Source organism: Prionailurus viverrinus, chromosome B3 (assembly GCF_022837055.1).
Source record: "Prionailurus viverrinus isolate Anna chromosome B3, UM_Priviv_1.0, whole genome shotgun sequence".
NCBI lineage: Eukaryota > Metazoa > Chordata > Mammalia > Carnivora > Felidae > Prionailurus > Prionailurus viverrinus.
The window spans coordinates 113516635-113537613 of NC_062566.1; the positions used below are offsets into that span (position 1 = coordinate 113516635).

General features: G+C 51.9%; 1 protein-coding gene across 13 annotated transcripts in view; it reads left to right on the top strand.

Moving 5' to 3' along the window:
• The window catches only part of RGS6 (regulator of G protein signaling 6), a 629079-nt gene that overhangs the window by 568621 nt on the left and 39479 nt on the right, over positions 1-20979 (top strand). For 7 of the 13 annotated variants that reach the window (XM_047862117.1, XM_047862116.1, XM_047862121.1 and 4 more), the window contains 2 exons: positions 1498-1587; positions 5373-10865. In XM_047862117.1, coding sequence (XP_047718073.1) covers positions 1498-1587; positions 5373-6071 — 789 coding nt within the window. In that variant the 3' untranslated portion in view covers positions 6072-10865. Of the gene's footprint in view, positions 1-1497; positions 1588-5372; positions 10866-17477; positions 17545-20979 lie in introns of those variants that run through there. The other 6 variants (XM_047862126.1, XM_047862124.1, XM_047862123.1 and 3 more) reach the window with 3 other exon arrangements.

Consider the following 20979-nt stretch of genomic DNA (forward strand, 5'->3'; position numbering starts at 1 on the left):
TCTCTTGCGACAGCCAGGCTCTCCTGCTGAGGTACTTTCCATCACAACTGATAAGTAACGCTTTTTCAATCAACAAACTCCCTCTTTTAAGGAACCAGGCTTTTCCTGCCCTTGTTGAGGACAGATCTGTTAGGAAGGGCCCACAAACTATAGGAATTAGCTGGAAGTCAAGGGTGGAATTCATCACCAAGACCAGAATGCAAATGCCTCGAGGAGCCCAGGAGAAGAGAGAACACTACGCCACAGCATCTGCCCCTCCTGGATAGAAGCCTTAGGCCCGCTGCACTTGCTCACGTGCTCCACAAATGGTTGCCAAGGGCACCCTTTCAGGATGGGATGGTGACCCTAACATGTACAACTGACCTAATTGCATCATTGCCTATGTTTTTTTTTTAATTCAGCCTTTTCTTCATTTTCTTAATGTTTATTTATTTTTGAGAGATAGATAGAGTGTGAGTGGGAGAGGGACAGAGAGGGAGGGAGACACAGAATCTGAAGCAGGCTCCAGGCCCTGAGCTGTCAGCCCAGAACCCGACATGGGGCTCCAACCCACGAACTGTGAGATCCTGACCTGAGCCGAAGTCGGACGCTTAACCGACTGAGCCACCGAGGGGCCCTTTTAATTAAGCTTTTTATTTTGAGATACTGCTAGATTCACATGCAGTCATAAGACGTAATACAGAGATGTAGCATTTATCCAGTTTCCCGTAATGGTAACATCTGCAAAACTATAGTATGATTTCATAACCATGATATTGACATCGCTACATCCACTGAGTATCAGATTTCCCAATTTTACTTGTACTCATGTGCATCTGCGTGTGTGTGTGTGTGTGTGTGTTTAGTTCTGTACAGCTCCATCACGTGTGTAGGACAGAGAGGCATTTCATCACTGCAAGAATCTTTCATTTTGTCTTTCTTTATGTTTTTAATTTAATTTTTATTTTTTTTATAATTTATTGTCAAATCGGTTTCCATACAACACTAACCTCCCCTCCCATCCCCCTCCCGTCCTTAACCCCTGGCAAGCACTCATCTGTTGTCTGTTTCTATAATTTGTCATTTCAAGAACGTTATATAAATGGAATTGTACAGTATGTAACCTTCTGGGGATTCCCTTGAGATGTCGCTCATCATAATTCCCTTGAGATTCGTCCAAGTGGCTGGGTGTATCAGTACTCGGTCCTTCTCAGTGCTGTGCCTGTGGTTTTAATCATTAAGCAATATTGCATCTCAACATGGCACCAAGGCCCAATTACAAAGACTTTGGGACATGACCCTTGAGGATGTTTCGCGCTAAGAGAGAAAATACATTTTGTTTGGTGTTTCTGGGTGGGGCAAAACAAAACAAACATTGCAAGTGTTTCTAGATGCACGGAAGCATGCCTGTGTGTTTCTTTCCTAAACCAGTGGCCAGTTGGGTTGCGATTCCCCTTAGCCAGTTGGGTTGTGGCTGATAGTTCTTTCTTGCGTCTTCCCACTTCTTCCCCCTCCCAGGAACACATCTACAAGTTGATGAAGAGTGACAGCTATGCCCGCTTCCTCCGGTCAAATGCCTACCAGGACTTGCTGCTGGCCAAGAAGAAGGTATCATTGGGAAGGGCAGGCCTGCCTTTCTTAGAACTGTTGACCCTTGCCTGCTGCTTGCTGCTGGCGTGAAATGAGATGATCATCCCTTGGGTTTTATTTATTTTCTCTTTTCTTCTTTCCCTTCTCTATCTGCTCCCTCTCTAAGGGAAGACAGAACTGTCACCGCCCCAGCACCGCCCCCCCCCCCCCCCACCCAGCCGCCACCAAGGTCCACAGTGTGGCTTCCTGTCTCCATGTTCCCATCACCTTGGTCTGCAAGTGTTCTGCCCACAGCAGGAAGCGTAACCAAATACTGAGTCCACAGTGGCTTGGCACAAGGATTCAGGGCTAGCAGTGACCCCAACGAGTCCCTTAGGAAACCAGAAAGAGACCCTCACTACAAAAGCCAACCCCCTCACCACAGATTTTATCTCCCTGACCCACTCAGGGATGAAGATGAGGCAAGGATCAGGGCAGAACATCTGGGTAGAACATCTTACACGTGCCGAGCCCCTCCTCCAGTTCCCAGTCTGGTCCCGGAAGTCATTCCTGGGATCATTCCCTCCCTGATACCCCTTTCCCCTCCCTCCCCGACCCCACAGCATTTGCCTTTTCTTTTAGCCATAAAGTAGGTGCACCCCAGCTTCTTATTCCTCCTCCCCTTGGAATCAAGTCGTGTTCCCTGCAGACCTTGACGTCTGGAGTTGGGGGCGGGGGTGCCCGGGGACCCTCGGCACGTAAGTGGCGAGGGGCAACTGAAGCAGGAGGAACTCAGCTGGATTTGGGGAAGGAAGGAAGGGAGAGCAGGGAGGGGCATGGGGTCTGGGAAAGGGGAGGCAGGAGAGATGATGACTCAGGATTCCAGTATCCCTGCGAACCCTCTGCACTTGGCCACCTGTGCTCTGAGACCCACGTGTGGTTAAGTGTGGCTCTCCTTGCACTCAAATCCACACTTCCGTGCCACGCTAGCTATGTGCACCCCTCTTCTCCCCTCCCAGCCAGCCAGCCCCAGTCCCTAAGCGTGCGGTTGTCCACCGCCACACTGTCTGTCAGGCCGCGTCCCCCCAGCCACGCGGCCCTTCTTTCTGTGTACTGTCGACCTCATGTGCCAGGATCCTGTCTGCGTATCTGGTCGGTACCATTTAACTCCAGAGTCTAGAAGAGCATTTATATCCTGCTATCCTGCTGTTAGATAGCCCTGAGAAAATCCCTGATAGTCTGAGAAGGGAAAAAGGACTTCTGGAAAGCCCAGGTTGTCAGAAACCCAGCTTTATTGGTTGCCTGCACCCTGTCCATCAAATGTCACTACTGTGATGGAAAATGGAAAGCCTGGCTTCTTGCCAGCTCCCTTACAGGAGGATGTAGGTAGAGGGGGCTCTGATGGAGGGGAACATCAGATGCCCATTTTTTTCAAGAAAGGTTATGGACACTTCTGGTGTCTCCAGCCCAGATCTCATGGGAGATGGTCGAAGCAAACGTTCCCCATTCTCGTGGCTCCAGACCCTGAACTGATCACAGTCTGGAGAAGTTCTGAGGCTCTAGCAGTCCAGCCCCTCCGAGCCCGTCTACATACCCAGGAGAAGCCAGGAGCCACTCAGTCTCCTTGTGGCTTTGAACTCAAGGGGAGAGCACACCCCGGGCTCAGGGAGTGGAGCTGATACTCCTGTGCCTGCAAGTCCTCCCGATCCCGGAGGAGGTCACTGAGTGAGGGAGGAACCCACAGCTTTCTGTGAAACATTATGCATGAAACTCACTAGAATTACCCTCCCAGCCCCCAGATTATAGGACGTTCTTCGGCAGAGAAGCTCTTACCGATGCCAACACCCTCTCAATATCCAGGGGTCAGTTGTTGCCAAAAATAGTGACAAAACCTACTTTTTTTTCCCATTTCTCCCTGAGAGTCTCCAGGTGTGGACTGGATTTGTAACTCAGCATTTTCAGGTAGGCCTAGAGTGCCTTGATTTCAGAGATGGGCTTTCCATGTGACATAAAGGTCCAGATCATGAAGGTACGTGAGAGTCACAAGCTCCAGCTACGAGAGGGGACGAGGACGGGCCTCGCTTTTTCTGCTTTTGGAGCCACAGCCTCCTGAGCCTTCATCCCTAGTTCACCCTCTGTCCTAATGATGTCAAAGATAAGGTTAGTCACTCTGGCAAACCAGGTTCTCAAGGGGCAGGTGAGCTGGGTTTTGAGGGCTCCTCCGGGACAATTAAGCACCCATGATGATTTTCCAGGGTAGCTCAGAGGGCTCACGCAAGGCAGGAACCCAAGTGAGTCAGGCTGACGGCGACCCTCTGTAAACACCAGCCCAGTAGCCAGAGGACAGGAGTGGTAGGCACACCGTGCTAGCTGCAGGGCTCAGGAGCAGCCTGACCCAAGCCAAGTGTGTGCACCTCGGGCCGCCGACCGATAGAAGCTGAGCCCTGCTGTCCCCAGAGCCGAGACTTGGTATGGTACCCTTTGGCTCCTTGTGTAAGGAGAAAGAAAGACCAGCCTGGCTCTACCGTGGGGTGTCGTGTGTGTGTGTGTGTGTGTGTGTGTGTGTTGTGTTTTCCTTCTGCAACATCCTGTCTTCCGGCAGCCAGCTGAGGGGACGGGGGCATGACTGCCAAAGAAGCCCTCTGACCTTGTCCACATAGACAGGCGGCTGCCCTTTGCCTGCCCCTCTGCTTTTGGCACACTGGAGACCCACGGACACCCAGCTGCTTGTGCAGCTCTCCAGTTTCCATTATTTGCTGTGTGTGTGTGTGTGTATGTGTGTCCATGTGAGTGATTGTACTCTCCAGATTTCCCAGCCTCGGGCTCAGGACCCTGGAACAGGGCTCTGGGATAAACTAGCAAAGATTCGGGATGTAATTCTCTCCCAAAACCTCTCAGAAAAGCTAGAAACTTAGGGAGAGGGTCAGGTGCCCACCAAAGCCTCCTCTCCTTCTGTGGTAGTGAGTGACTAGGCTTGGGGGAGCATTCACGGGCTTTGTCTCTTCTGGTCCATGTCACTGGCTCCTTAGCTAAGAGTTCTCCACAGCGGTCCTTGAGCCTCCCCTAGCCTGTCCTGTGTAAAACTTAGAAGGGGTCACCTGCCTGCGTACCGAGAGAGCATTTTCTGTCCAAAACACTCCTTCTGAGGCCCAAGGCCCTTTGCCGAATAAAAGGGCATGCGTAGACACTCCTTGCTCTAAGAACACAGAATGAAAGTCAACAGGGGGCCACTAGGCAGTCACCAAAGTTAGCAAACTCTCTGGCTGCATCTGGGTGGGAAAATCCCAGAATCCCAACCCAGACTGTAGATGCAATTGACGACCTCACCTTGCCCATGGCCACTTCCTGATGTCTCATCAGCATCCCCGACAGACCACCCGGCCCTCAGAGCTAGTCTGTTCTGGGTCCCCACTTGGGGCCCTAGATGTCTGCCTGCAGGTTGAAGGACACACACCAGGAGCTCCCGCCCATGAGCACAGCCAGTGGAGCAGGCCGCTCCAAACTGCTGACCGTGGCCCCGTGCAAAGGCACAGGGGCTCCCACTCCGAGCCCTGCAGCGCGACAGATGGCCCCTAGAGGAGCAAACACCCCTCTCTCCTAACTGCTCCAAGAGGCAGCACCATTTCCGGCAGGCTTGTTTTCTGTCTCTCCCACCGACTCACCTACAGCGCTGGCCGCTTCTCTTTTCCCATTTTTTCGCCCTGTTTTGCTGTTGTTTTTGCTCGTTAGCTGCCGCTGCTGCTATTTGGAAACCACGTGTAAGCTGAAGATTTTTTTTTTCTGTATTTTTCTCCCTACCTTTTTTTTTTTTTTTCCCCCTAAAGCCAGAAAGTGAGCAAGGTCGTAGAACCTCCTTAGAAAAGTTCACTCGCAGTGTGGTAAGTTCAGCTGGTTTTCTTCCCTCAACGTTTCTTCTGGGTTGTTTTTTTTTTTTATTTTGTTTCTTCGGTTGTTATTGTTGTTGTCGTCGTCGTTTCCTTCGAGGCGGGAGGGAGTCTAGCGCTTTCCTCACTCAATACACCCCTTTTCTTTTGCGAGCGTCTGCAGCTTCTCTTCTAGGGATGGGTTTGCGAGAGACCAAGCGGCTCCCTCTGCAGAAGGTGCACACACGACCGCCCTGCCTCGGGCCTTGCATTCGATATTCGGCTCAGGGCTTTGGGGAGGAGGGACCGTGCTGCCCTTGGGGCCGCTCGGCCTGTGCATCTTCTGCAGCAGCCCAGGGAGAAGGCCATCGAACTGTACCACGAACTAAATTGGCTCAGAGCCGTAGCTCACCTGAAAAAAAAAAAAAAAATTCCAAATTTCCCTCTGTGAATGAACTCTGGCAATCGCGCAGGTGCAGGTCGCGAGCTGATGTTGCTGTGTGGCGGCTTTTGCGTGTGCAGAAGGTGGCCGTGCTGCATGGGTTCTGGCGATGCAGTCTAGCTGGCGTGTGTGTTAGTGGCCTCTGCATGAGTTCCGACATCCGTTACAGCCCCTGTCAGCCTCATCCGCGTAGCGTAACAGGGAGAGGAGGGCAGTAGCCACCGAGGGGTGGAGGAAGAAACAAGTCCCTGCCTGGGCTCCCAGGGGCAAGGCCTTGTCCTGATTCTGATAGAGGGAGTACAGGTGGGCTACAAGTTCACTCTTCTTGTAGGGAAGTGGCCTATTTCCCATGCACATCGAGATTCGAGGGTTGTAGAGTGCAAGAGTGGCATATAGGAAACCCCACGGTAACAGGCGAGAGTGCTGAACGAGTAGGTCTTCCCCATGGTGCATAGTAGAGGTTCTGTACTGTGGTCTGTAGAACAGCACAGACCCATCTCTCCTTTTCATGCCATTCTCTCCAAGATTCGAGCGTAGAGCTTACTGTACAGGAAGGACTCGTTCTCACGCATTCACTTGCTCATCACAATGAGCTGCTGAGTTCCTGGGACCCAGCCTGCGCTGTTAACATCAAGCCAGTGGGAACCAAAATGGCAGCCAGGGAACAGGAAGGCCATGCGTGGAACTGGCCACACTTCCCTTCCCAAAGGACAGAAACCCACTGATGCTGATTTGCCCTTTCCCCCACTCCCCTTTCTCTGTTGAGGAGAGTCCTTGTAAACCTAACTATCGTGTGATTAGTATCTTTATTTCATCTTTTTAACATAAATTGTAAGAATTCTGGGCTGAAAGCAACCGAGTCAACTGCCTGTCACAGCCAGATGCATTTTAACGGAATTTAAACATTATTTTGAATTTGCTAGATGTGATCATCACAATAAGTGTAGTAGGTGGCAATTAAAATATGGGTGCTCATCCCTTCTTTGGTCTTCTCTATGGGCTTTCCTCATGAGAAATCAGAACTTGCAGAATGCAAGGCCTACTGGTCCCCCGTGTGTCTTTGGCGGCTGCTTTGCCACGGCTATGTGGCTTCACACACTAACAAGCTGCCACAGGCTGCCAGAGACAAAGCCTTCTGGAGCTTCTCCACCCCTGAGGCCCTGCGGAGAGTGGTGGGAACCTGTCCCTCCCTATTCGTTTTGAGGACTGCATGCTGTGTGTAGACGATGTTTAAGAACTTTGTTGAAGAACCCAGAGTATACCGTGAGGCAAGCTGGACCACTAGATGCAAACGCAGGGCAACAGAACTCTCAGAGCCCCCTGGAAGCCCTTCACGTTGACCTTGTGGGCCGAGGGTGGGAGAGAGGAAGGCTGGTACCCAGACAAGATGCTCAAACATCTCCAGGCTGCTTTTTATGAGAAGTGGGTATCAGGAAAGGCCTGAATGATCTCAGTGAAACTCTGTGAAGAGCTTTTAATGATGCCTCTTCAACCCAGAAGTAGCGTTGGGTCAGTGGTCCTCCAAAGTCTGTTAACAAAGCATGTGGAATGAGAAAGCACCAGACATCTTCCCAGCGTCTCAAGTGTGCAGGGATGTTTTCAAGGCTGGCTGAAGGAGAAAAAAAATCTTCCAAGCTCCTGAGATTTTTCGCATCTATATAATAGAAGGGCCAAACTTCAAACAAAAAGTTTCTAGATTCCCTTTCATGAAGACTCTAATGGGTGGTGCCTTCCAATCTCTTGGTTCCAGTGGCAGAAATGGATTTGCATGGATGCGTCCGTGTTCCCAGTACTCCTGCGACAACACCACACACCCACAAGATATGGCTGTGTTGGAGGAAATGGCCTATGGCTGTAGAATAGTGGCAACCCTCAGAGTACGTGAGGCTGGAACCCAAGAACTTGGTCTGAACAGCCCAGTGTTCCAATCAAATGGAATTAACCAACCAACCAATATGCCTTGCAATCTGAGAGCCATTTTTCTGGACATAATATACATAAAATGCTAGATTTCTCTAAAAGAAGGTCTATGTGAATATGTCATCTGCTGTATACTGCAAACTATAAAACTCGTTGAAAGATAGTTCAATAGCATTCTCACGGTGCTGGGAAATATGTATAAAAAGGCCCTCCGTGTCATGGGATTAATATGAAACATGAAGGAGTGAAGGTAGGCAGTTCATGGACCAAGGATATGAGGCCAGCTGCCATTTAGGACTAATTGGTGGCAAGAAACGTTAATCCAGGTGGTCGGGTAGTTCAGTCAGATAGTCTCCCATGGTCAATTTCCTTTCTTTTCTTGGTAAAAGAAGCTTTGGAGAAAGCAGATTGTTCCTTCCAAGTCTTAAGATGTATTATGACGTGGAGGGATTATCTGTTAAAGGCCAGACACGGCCCCTTTTACAAGAGATCCTGGGGAGTAGTTTAATGTGGTTCATGGAAGCTGCTAGGGCCATACTAGTTTGGGTGCAGATACCTCGCAATCCCAATAGAGGCAGTGCTGTGGGAGCTTCTCCTTCCAATGGAAATTCATTCGGAGTCACCCAGAACTTGAATATACAAAGCCAATGTCTGGGGATATGCTGTGCCGAGCATCACGTAGTTGGGTTCACTGGAGCTGCAGAGCCTTCACGAAGCTCTGCTTATTTGACGGGAAAGACCCAGGTTCAAGACCAAACATAGCTGAAAGTCTATGGCATGGTGCAACTAGCCCATGTTATACCTTCATTCAAAACAGAAAACAGGACTCCTCTGATGGGCCCAAGCCCCACAGATGCCCAGCTGGACAAGCACAGCGCAGGCTGGAGTTCAGCCCCTACTCGACCTTCAGCTGCCCTTGTGTAGTGAATGACCCACACCGCTGTACATGGTGGGTCTGATCCGAGGAGCCCCAGCTGGAGAACTATAACACATGGCCGCCTCACAAGGGGGCGGCCCACACACGGATTCAGAGCCTGTCTCCCCTAGTCCTATGCACTGGGAAGCTCCCTTTCACAACGGCTGTAAAATATGCAGTAGGAAGCATCTGGCATCATCGTGGGCCGTCTCTCCATCACCTTCCCTCTCCTCCTCACAGTCCTCGGCCGGAGCCCCGGTGTTGCCCACTGGTGGAACAGGGGCTTCTCTGTGGAGGGAGATGCCAGTGCCCGGCCTCCTGCCATTCTCCGCCATCCTCCTGGTTTTGCTGTTGACAGACGACATGGAGGGTGGGAGGGTGGCCAGAGCCGAAAGTCCCACGCTGTCCCCTTGCTCTCTCTTAGGCTCGCTCATCCCCTCAGGCCCTGCCGCTAGGCTGACTCTGACACACAGGCCCCGGGATGCATAGGAGGAGGGTGTGAAGATGCAAACGCGCCTTTGGCCAAAGGCTCAGCAGCAGCCATCTGATTGTCCCTCTCTGGGTGGTGGCCGAAGCCACCTGGCGAGCACTCCAGCCTGGGGAGGGGAAGCTAGAGAAGGTCCTCTTCCTTCTTACCGTCCCATGGAAGAGGCCACAGGGGGGTGATGCACTCGAGGCAGGGGAAATGGCAGCCCGAGTGACACTGGCATCAGCCTCCCTTGAGGCTTTCACCTAAGCCGCAGCTCCCTCGGCTGTAGCCTCAGGCTCCAAAGCTGGGAAATGGGGTTGCAGGTGCCCGAGCACGCACTGGAGGCCACAGAGGAGAGAGGAGTTGAGGACCAGGGGTCCACCCGCCTGAGACAACATGGCCATGGAGCTTTGTCAAGGTGCTCCTTAGAGTTGAAGCCACAGGCCCCGCAGCTGAGGGAGCCTGGCATCTCGAAACAGGCGTTTCCCTCCTGCCTGCCTGCCAAGGAATGCAGCCGGAAAGTCAGAGACCCGGAAGCCCTGGGAGCCAGCTGTCACCCGCCCTCCCCCTCCCCTCCCTCCCTCTGCCTTTCCTCCCTCCCTGGCCAAAAGAATAGCTAATGAGAGGGGAAAAGTCAGCAGCCCACCTCCACTCCTTCACAGGCAGCTCTGCAGGAAGAACCCCCACCCAGCTCCAGGCCCGATCAGGAAGTGGAAGGCTGAGGCTCCTGGCAGGCGAGGCAGCCGGCAGACAACCAGGGTGCTCCAGGAACAGAGCGGGGGTCAGCTCCCTCCCCAGGAGGCTGGTCCCCCCACCCAATGCCTCCGCAGTGTATCATGGGAAACAGCCTCCCACTCTGGTGGAATGAGTTCTCAAATACCTAGATTCAGCAGAGCCCCTCGAAGGGCTTCGACCTTAGTCAAAAAAAAAAAAAAACCAAAAACCCTTTTGGGCCTCCAGCAAAGGACTACCGGTTAAAAATCATTACATGGGGTTGGTTTGGATTGCAAACAGTCCTTGAGCCCCTTTGGGACCACTGGGTCAGACTGTTGCACTCGCCTCTCCCACGCCAGTGCCCCGAGGCCCAGCTGTAGTGAAACCGCAGCCCGCCTAGACGTGGAAGGGGACTTGCATAGTGGCATTTGGAAAGGAAAGCGTTAAAACCTGCCCCTCTTGAGCAGTGAGGACTTCCGGGACCGGGTGGAACTCGTCAGCAGCCCCCATGCAGCGGCACCCTGCTCCTAGCTTCAGCATGCTAGCTGTGCAGCCTCAGGCAAGTGGTCAGCCCTCTCTGAGCCCTGGTTTCCTCCTACGTACAACAGCTTGGACTAAATAATCTCTACAGCCTGCTCCAGCTGGGAGTGCCCATAGGTCTGTGCTTCTTTCTAGGCTAGGATTCCTGAATTGTGCCCATCATCTCTCAGAATGAGCAAAGAGTCGCCTTCCTGCTTGGAAAGTGGCTGCGAGCCTTGGAGACCGGGACAGAAACCATGGAGAGCATGGAGTTGGATCTGGACTTAAAAGCCCTGGGCAAGGATGTGAGGATAAAGCACTAGCAGAACTAAGGGTGCCACCGGCTATCTAAGTCATAGGCCTGCTCCAGTCCCCAGGGCTCGCTCACACAGTGTGACCCCTGGAGAGCAGGAAGGGAGGGGTCACCAGAAATAGGGTGGGCAACACATGCGGGTCACCCCTGCCAGCTCTGGAGTCCCTGCCCTTCTGGAAGGATGCCCAGCTGGGTGTGTGCGGGAGGTGGGGGGGTGAGGTCAGCCGGGCAGGGGGTGTGCTCCCATGTGGGTGCTGCGGCATCACCCCATGCACTGTGGGGCATGGGAAAGAAGGCAGTGTGGGCATCCGGGGACCTCAGCGTCATCCTGCTGCTCTCTGTCCTCTCTTAGAGGTGACCAAAAGGAGGTTCTGAGAGTCCAGGCTATACTGGTTATAGGCAGTGGTCATTAAGCCTCCTCCGCCCCTCTCTCCGTCCTGGCTCCAAGTAAAGCTTCAGAAAGCATATTTATTATTACAGTATTGTAGCTTGAAATGCAAATATCAAAGTCCATTAGAAACTGTAAGACAACAACCGAATCAGCTTGGCTGCCGGGGGGCAGAAAAGGAAAAGGGCTAGAGGTGACTCCCCGTGGCAGGAGATGGGCTCGGGTCTTCTGAGACTCCGGGGAAGTAAGATTTTTATTCACCAAAAAGAGTCGGACGTTGTCCGTTTGGAGAAACTGAGCCCTACACCCTGCCACTGGCTCGGAAGGAGGAACCCCCAGCTGTTGCAGCTGATGGTTCCACCTGTCAGCCCAAAGCAGCCCCAAACCCCTCCCCCACAGAGTGTCCCCTCGGAGAGAAAACCCAGCCGTGACTCAGCCTCCCCACGCATGGGGCACGTGCTCTGCAAAGCTTCTCCCGCCTCCTCTCGCCAGCCCTCCCTCCCCACCACCCAGGCCCTCTTTTGCCTTCTCCAGACCCCAGTGCGCCGAGCAGTCAAGTGAAAATCAAACTCCTCTGAGGCAGAAAGGCACAGCTGTGTGTTTACAGCCACTGATTCAGATCCAAATCGCATACCCTGCCAGTCTCCCGCAAGGCAGGCTGGGGGCAAACTGTGTCTGCGTGTGCCAGGCGGGAATCTATTTCGGGAAGTGACCTGCAGCCCTTTGCCATGGCAGAGCCTTCCTCTCAACCCCCGCTCAGGAAAGACGGCCTTCTAGAAGGAGCTCTCACTTTAAAAGCAGCTGATGCGGTTGTGGGATTTCAGCCTGTTCCTTGTCACTTACACAGTCAGACTTTTGGCACCTGCCCCCCCCCCCCGCCCCCGGCAGCCACATGAGAACAGCCGTGGGCTCCCATCTGTCCAGTGAGAAGGCAGGGGGTGAAGGTGACCACAGTGGGATGATCAGTGGGGAGGGTAGACCACTCAGCGGGACAGGAGACCCACTTCTTCAAAGGGTGGAATCCACCTCTGTCCTGCCAGGGGGCCAAGGGGGGCAAAGAGAGAAACCCCCAGGTGTTGGGCCTTGGAATAGCAGGAACCTAGAGAGGGGACAAAGCTGTCAAGGTCAGGGAGAAGAGACCCAAGGGTGTCTGTGTCCAGGCTGGAACAGTAGACGTCAGAGAGCTCTAGGTCTAAGGACCTTGAAGGCAAAGAAGTAAGACCGCCACAGCGTTCCCCCAAAATGAGCTCCTCTGTCTCCCCTTTTGTACAGCAAGCAGCAAGTGAGTACCCTTGGTTCAAGTCAAGTTTGGGAATCTCAGCATTGCGGAAGGAGGGCAGGATAGAAACCCTTCCATAGGAGCACAGGGTGCGGGATGTAAAGCTTTACACAGGAACACTCTGTGAAATGTTGCTATGAAGCAGAAAGCTAAGTGGGACACCACATGGGGGGCTGAGGAGGGCTCAGAGCAGGGGAATTTTCACTTTGGCCATGTCACCTGAAGGCCAGTGAGAGAAGGAGCCTTCGGTGGCTCCCCCACAGACGGGAAGGCGAGGCTGGGTTGGGAGTGTGTGACCACCCCTACCAGCTGGTAGTGATCCGTGCACTCTTCCTAATCACGGCCAAATCCCTTCGACCTGAGCACCACAGCCCCCCAGCAGAAATGGTTCTCACTGGCGTAATATTCAGCAGGAACTTTCCACATTGCCCTTGTCAGCCGGGCTGGTTGCGGAAGGATGATTATCGTAACTACACCCCCTGCTCCAGAGAGTATCTATTCGTGACCTGCTGGTAATGCAGTAAGGTTGAAAACAATATCCATTCCTGCCCCTCCCCGCCTCCACCTGCACTGTCTCTGTGTTTGCCCATAATTAGGCAAAGCAAGTACATTCGTGGCATTTTAATGGCTGGTAAGAGGGTGAGTTCTATAGATCTGTGTCAACCGGAAAGGCAGTTTCTGGTTGTAGGCCACATGGCCCGGTCCTATCAACATCCTTTTTGATGACTCAGATGAAGAGAAAAACACGTCAGTCATGTTCAGAGATCCCAGCCTACGAGGTGTTGTTCGTTTGGGAGGTAATGGAATTACCTTCAAAAAGTATCTCCTTCAGGTGGGATGATGGGTCAAAAACAATTGAATCAGATAAAATTTAGGTTAAAAATCATTCTGTCTCATAACTACAGAATGACATTTGTAGACTTTGCTGTAATTCAAGTAAAAAAAAAAAATCTGGGGTTGTAGTTAGCTATAAGCTTAATATAAGCCAAAGCAAAACACGATTGCCTTTTTTAAAAGAAAAGCTACTCTAGGCTGTGATAACTAAAGTGAAAGGACGAAAAAAAAGTGTCTCACTGATTTTCATGTTGCTCTAGACTGTATGGAGTCTTGGTTCTAAGCCCCCACATTTTATCAGGAACTTGAACAATCTTGAGAAAATTCGGTAGAGAATAACTGGGGAAGGTATGTCAGGTAGGATAAAGAGGTCTAGTCCCTCAGGAGGCTAGATCACCATCGCGAGATGTATTTGTGTTTGTCTCGCAGTAAGCAGACCTTTCTGGGTAGTTCCAGACAAAGCTAGAACAAATGGGTAGAAGATACAGGGAGGGCCAGTCTACTGGAGACTAACTTCCCAACAACAGGACACACCCCCTGGAGGATCACTGAGCTCCCTGGAAACGCTCAGAAGCTGAACGGCCCAGGGTATTGTAGAGCAGGCTTCTGCACTGGATTCTATCATATCTTGTAGCTGGAATCCTCTGATGCATTAGACATTTGTTACATGGATCCTACTGCCATTTTATTCTGTGGGTTATAAACGAGGCTTAGAAAAGGAGAGGGGATCCTATGAAGGGAGTTGGCTGAGACTGGGAGAGAGGGATGGAAGAGTCAGGTGAGCCTCTGCCTTGGGGGAGAAAAAGCCAGATGATGACACAGGTGAAGCAGGGGAAACTGTCAAGTAGCGGAATTACTGCCCTTCACGTGTCATCCTTGCCTTTTGTTGTTGGTGGTTTTTTCTTTTCTTTTCTTTTCTTTTCTTTTCTTTTCTTTTTTTTTTAAGCCAATTGCTGCGGCTGCAGCTGAGCTCTGGCAACAGGGCTCTCTCCCCCCAATGCCTGAAAGGAGGTCAGCGAGCAGAGGACACAGGGGCCCGCTGGCACAGGGCAGCTGAGCGGCTGTAGTGCCATCAGGCTGAGCACAGCCGGAGTGGGCATGTGCGTGGGGCACCCTGGCTCTGAGTCGGAGAAAGCTGGGCCTGTCATCATTCCCAGCCAGGAAGGGTGGATTTTTGAAAGCAGGAAAGATGAGGACGCCAGTTGCCCCTTCCCACAATGCCAGTTACAGACTCCAGGTGGGCGGCTGGCATCAACTCTATCTCCGCCTGGCCAGGAGCAGAACATGCCCCCCAGAGGCCTTAGACCGAGGAGAAACTGCCCTCCGGAGGCCCCCTCCTCCTGGGCTCTGCCTCGAGGACTCATCTTCAGCCCAACTCAGGGGAGGGAAGGGCTCTCGTGTCACATTCCTCCCAGATGTCCCGAAGACCAGCACGATCGAGGATGACACTCCCTCTTCTCTCAGGCTTCACCGGGGCTGCTTCCAACTCATCATGGGATTGTATAATTATGGTGATTACAGCTTATGGCTTTTTTCCTCTCCTCATCTCTTGCTTTCAAATTCTTCGAGGCCTCTCATTAAACATGGCGATCCCCGTAAACTCAGCAAAGTTTTAATAAGACTTTTTTTTTTTTTAAGCTAAAGAAAACCCAGTTACAGTTGATTGGTCCTGTGTTCCCTCCGACAGACCTTTAAAACTCTAGCAGGCACCATCAGTGCCTGGCTATAAGGGGTGGGGAGAGAAAGGTATGGGGATTCAGAAAGCATCCATGCTTTTTCACAGGGTTGGAGAACGTTTCCATGCCATGATCCTGGCCTTTCTCGTTTGCACCAAGAACAGGGTACATCTGAACCCCCCACGCCTAATGGGAAAAGACAGACCATCAGGCATGGATAGAGGACCTGGCCTTTACATCACAACAGATTAAGTTGGAAAGTAGAGATAGAGCAGCCGATATAAAACTCAGTCCAACCTATAGCGAAAGTAGAAGGGAAATTCTGGTGGATTTTCTGTCCCGGATGATACTAGAAGGTTCCAGAGCATCCGTTATTCTAAATATGTAAAAAGAGTCCACCATTAGCGTGTGTTGAGTGATCGCATCCCAGCGATCACGTACCTGATGGCGGTTTCCTTGGTAATGACACAGCTCCAAAGCCTGTCATTCGCTAGGTCTCAATGATAGTTTTTCTTAAATTGTTTCTAGACCTGTAGGATGTAATGGGAAGGATCACCAAGAAGGAGTGGTGGGGAGGTGGCCGCTGGGGTCCCCCACCTGCCCTTCAGCATCTTTGCTCAGCTTTAGTGTCAGGGGCCTCTTCCTATCCACACTCCCCAGGACTGCGTGAAAAACTAAATGCACAGTGAGGTGCACCTTGCCCCCATGGGGACTGCGCTCTGGGAGGCTCCTCATGGCTCACTGCCAGGAGCTGTCTAGACTGCTCCCCACCCACCAGCAGCCAGGTGGTCACATTTGGGGCGTGCCTGAGCAGCACCCACCACCTAGGGTCAAATGTTGTTGGAACTTGGCAGTGACATTTCCCCCAGCTACCCTCTCATCCCCTATTGAAGACGACCTGCTCGTTTGGCCCCAAGAACAAGGTCCCTTCGGTGCCCAGCAGAATGCACAAAAGTGGACTGGGTTCGAGATGGACAGCCTTGGCTGGATCCTGTCGGTCCACCTGATGTTGGCATAAGACCCCAGGGAAGCTCCTTGCTTGCCCGATGGGTATAACACAGCCGTACCCACCGTACAGGGTGGATGCTGGCATTAAATGAAGGCATAATGGTAGTCGATGCCATTTCTTGGGGGCTCACGTACTGTGGGCGTCCACACCATGCTGAGCTTGGTCAGCGAGGGACTTTGGTTCTACTCCAGCTCTACCAATTAGCAGCTTCTCTAAGCCTTGGTTTCCTCATCTGTAAAAGGGAGACACAAAGAAACAATTAAGTGGGGAAAAAATACACTTAGCAGAGTGCTTAGCCAAGTGCAGTATACGTGCTCAAGCAGAACCGTTTGTATTATTATTTTCATTATTATGTTGTTGTTTGTCCCCCCCCCCCCCCCCCCGCCGCATGCTGAGCTTTTATTACTTTACTTAATTTCCAACAATATTCTCCAAGGTAGGTATCATTATGTTCATTTGCAGTCGGGGACAGGTGCGTGTGTATCTCACATGTGACAGTGTGTCCAAAGCACATCTAGTTATTACAGTGACCAGCTCATTAGAATGACTCGATATGGTAGCTATTACTACTGGCTTATTTTTAACATCCAGAGCCAATGTTTTCCCTGGGAATGGAGGGACCAAGGCGACTGACAGGTCAGCTTCTGCCCTGTGGGCCCCTAAGCACCTCCCTGGAGGCTGTGGGAGCTGTATGGTGCTGGCGGTAGGGACAGCCACCTGGAAAATATCGCATACGTTGTCAGGATCTGGCATGTGCACCCCTCTACTGAGGTGCACAAGTCTGAGACACCTTCTGCTTCCAGCCACAGATGAGGAGTAGTTCTCCCCATGAGCAGAGCGTGAAATCCAGCCCCCCCCCCCACACCCCCCGCCCACATGTAGCGCTCCCCAAGAAGGAAGCCTCATTCCCAGAAACCCTCACCTCTCTGCTGTCTGCCTGCCTGGAGCCGCCCTGAGCAGTATGACCTCCCCAAGTCTGGTTGCTCCCCCTGCCGGATAAACCAAAGCTTGTATTTTGTGGCCACATACTACAGAGTGGGGTTGTGGGAGGAGTCAGAAGCAAGTGTCAGGGGATGCTTTGAAATCCCTCCTCAACCAGACCCCCGGGGTCCACGCTTCTGCTTGTAGGACTGGCAGAAACAGAAGCAGAGGGGCCATTTCCACTGACACACATGGCTTTTTCCTGGGGAGAATTCAGGTTTTATATGTGTATCTGAAGGTAAATGCCTCAAGTTTGTAGTGCTTGTCCAAGATTGGCCCCTTCGGAGCCTCGTACAAAGCTCTGCAGCCGATCACATGGTTGCTTGAGATGCTTGTGTACGTGCCTGTGCTGTGAACATGCACGTGAACGTGGGCACAGCTGTCCACACAGGTGCACGCGCTGCCTGCCTGACCCGCGCCTCTGTGTTCAGCGTATGGTGCGCAAGTAACATACGCTGTAGACTCGCATGTGCCTTGGCGCGCGGATCGCATGCTCCCGCAGCTGTGTGCATGTCTGGGCAGGGGCACCCCTAAAGCCACAGGTGTTCATGGTTTCAGCTGGATAAGTTATTCTTCACTTCCCTTCCTAAAAACACAATTGCCTAGTGCTGCTGGCGCAGAGTCAGAATGGCCGCTGCACTTCACCCCCGAGGTGGCTTCCTTCCAGCAGTGGGTGAGTGATCCCGGCGTCCGCACTCTCTAACTTTTTGGGGGATCCTTCTGCACAGAAGGTGCTCCAAAATCCAGAAGAGATGATCTGTTTGTCTGTGGCCTTGTCTCTGCCTATCACTCTTGTTCCCACACCCTCGTCCCAGGAACAGTCAGCAGCGCCTAGTTTTTGGTGTCCCCATGTTTCTGCCCCCCCCCCTTTTTTTTTTTGCACCCATGGTTTTTTTCTTCCTAAGAGACCAGGAGCCAGGGGTCCAGACGTGATGCAAAGAGAAGTCCCTTGTCTCAGAGGCGATGTGCAGATAATGTCTTTAGGTACTGACCCTGTAACTCGCTTCTCCTGGGCCCCTAGAAGAACAGGACAGAAACGCTCACTACCTTTGAAGATGCTTTGAAATCCAACAGCAGCAGCCTTAGGCTTCATCTCTCGGTTACAGCTTCCATAATCCTTCCTCTGTGGCCCAGGGCCAAGTCTTGCGGAAACATGGAGAATCTCTCATGTCTACCTACTGGGCCATCACGGGAGAAGGCAGGGCAACCGCCTGTCCTCTGTCCCACGGGCACCAATAGCATCGTGACAACCTGTAAAAAGGGTCTGTAGGGAAGGAAGAAGGTTCTCAGTGGATGGGACTTTCAGTGACCCAAGTTTCTATCTAGAGATCCCTTGAAAATGCCGCTTGGCCCATTCCCTGCTGCACTTTTTCAGGTTAGAAATACATGTGTGGTGAATACCCACTGAAGCGCATTTCTGGCGGAAGAGAGGAACGAGAACTAAGCCTGCCTTGGCATTTGTGTCCAAATGGACGTGGACATTTATGGAAAGATTGTGCTTTGGGCCCAGTGGGGGGGGGGGGGGCAGTCCTCACGATGATGACCTGTGCCTTCTAGGCTCTGCTTTGGCAGCTGGCTGAACCAAGGACCCCAACCTACGGATGAGTTTTGGGTGAACATGTTTGTAGGAGGTGAGAGGTGCCCTTGGGGGGTGGAGTTAGAGTCCCCGTGGTTCTGCAGGAAGAGTCCCACACTGCCAAGCAAATGATTCCTCCTGCTGTCTCTTCCATGAAACTTCAGTGGCTCTCTCCCCTAGAGCCACGGTCAAGGGTCACTTGAACGTCCGACTTGGAAAAAAACATCAAGTTGCTGCCCAATAGCAACACAGCCATGTCCCTGTTTCCTTGAGTCTTTTGACCTTTGCCTAACTTGGAGCGAACCAGAGCTAAGATCCCAAAGTACATTTGGGGAGGAGGTGGAGGAACCGGGGAAGAGGAGGGCATCGCAGGGGCTGCAGGAAGGCATACTGCCAAGGGACTTGCAAGCGGAATGCCCACCTCCACTCCACTCGAGAATCCGCCGAGATCTTCCCTGCACACGGAGAATAGAAAGAGCGCCAGAGTCATTCAGTCAGAACCGGAGGAAAGAGAGCTAAGAGGTCCGATGTGAAAAGGGGGACATTTCCCCTGCACAGGAAGAGCACGGGGAAAGTGGAAATGCACAGCCTGGAAAGGAAGCTGGGGAATCTGGGCATCGTGCCACCAGAGTAGGGCACAGATGCTATCCCCTTGTCACTCCTGGCATGCCTGCCTGGTTCCAGATTTGTCCCTGCACAGCTGGGGGACCATGCGGGAAGGTCTCCACCACCCACCAAAATTAACAGGCTGAGGCTAACCCTTGCAAAGAGTCCCGTAAGTGATGAGCATGATGGGAGGCCAGAGTCAGAGGGCCAGGAACACCACCCACAGAGGGCTTCCCCAGCCTGGCTGGGACACCCTGATTTAGGGACTGGGTTCTAATTGGCATTGGTTCTAATTGGAGTAAGGCAGCTCTGCCTGCCCCCTCCTGAGAAAGGTAAACACCACACCTGCTTCTCTCTTCCCTGGGACAGGTGCTATGGAGGCCCCAGAAGCATCGACACCAATAACATAAGAGCAGAAACAGCAGTAGTGGCTTCAGCCGGCCTGTCCCGCAGGTGCACTCTAAAGCCATGTGCACCAGGCAGGGGTGATAAGTGCCCCAGCTCAGTGCACTTAGCCAGTCTCACTTTGCCAAGCTTGCCAGCCAGAAGGTGGCGTCTTCTTTCTCAGGAGTCCCAGATGCGATGAGGGGAAGAACCTCAGGCAGAACAGAAATGCTTGAGATGGGTCTCAAGCACCTCCAGGAGAGGAAGCTTCTTTCTCAGTGAGGTTGAGGAAATCTCCCTGGGGTGCCCAAAGAGATTGCCTAATGTGGGTGGGCATGGAGGAGCCAGCCGTTCGTCTCTGAGCCTTTCCATCTGCCTCCTTCCTTGAGAGGGATGGCCACATACCAAGTAGAAAACGTATGGCTCATGAAGGCCACCCCACTTAGCTCTACTACTGACTAGCCGATGCCCTCAGGCAAGGAACTCAAGCTCTGTTTGAGCCTGTTTCTTCATCGATGCCGAGATGATATATCCTAAGACTTTAAGCTAAGACGTCCTAAGACTTTAAGGTAATGCATAACTGGCCAGGATGGTGTGGACATTAGCACAAGTGTCTATAAAATGCCTAGTGTGTTTGGCACACAATCGTTGTTCAACGTGCAGTCCACTGGTGGCTGTCACTGTCCTCGGCAGCTAACCTGTACCCCCGGGAATGGGGTCGCCATCGAGGTCCGGGCTAGTTGAAGAGGAAGGCACTTAGGAAGAGAAGGTACCTGGGATATTGATGCTACTCCACAGGGCAGGAATTAGAAATTCAAAGAGAATGCCCCTGGGAGATCGGGGAATAGGTTGGTCCTTTCTCTTTCAGTGCAGTTGGAAACGTTGGCAACTCACCTTTCCTAAATTAAAAAAAATAAATAAATAAGAAAAAAAAAAAAGCACTAGGCTAGAGTTAAGGTGTCTGAACCTGCTAACGGCCCCAGTGACATTTTCTAGGAATCGCTTTCAGAAGACATGACTACCGGTAGATTGCATAGACCCACCGTCTACATGGCAAAAATCTGGTCGTTTATACCGCTGTACATAAGTTAGTGAGCTGTTTCAAAAGAATCCATTATTTTTACTATGATCGTATTTTTTACCTTATTCTGTAACAGGTTTAAAGGTACACGAATGGATATTAATTCTCTAGCCAGTGAACTTTTTATTAGTCATTCCATTTTCCCCTAGTTCTTCATTTTTTTTTTTTTTTACTTGAGCGTTGTTTTACATTTGTGGTATCTTATCCTTAAGAGTCAAATCGAATATTTTAAAGCCAAATAAAGGGGCGCCTGGGTGGCGCAGTCGGTAAAGCGTCCGACTTCAGCCAGGTCACGATCTCGCAGTCCGTGAGTTCGAGCCCCGCGTCAGGCTCTGGGCTGATGGCTCGGAGCCTGGAGCCTGTTTCCGATTCTGTGTCTCCCTCTCTCTCTGCCCCTCCCCCGTTCATGCTCTGTCTCTCTCTGTCCCAAAAATAAATTAAAAACGTTGAAAAAAAAATTT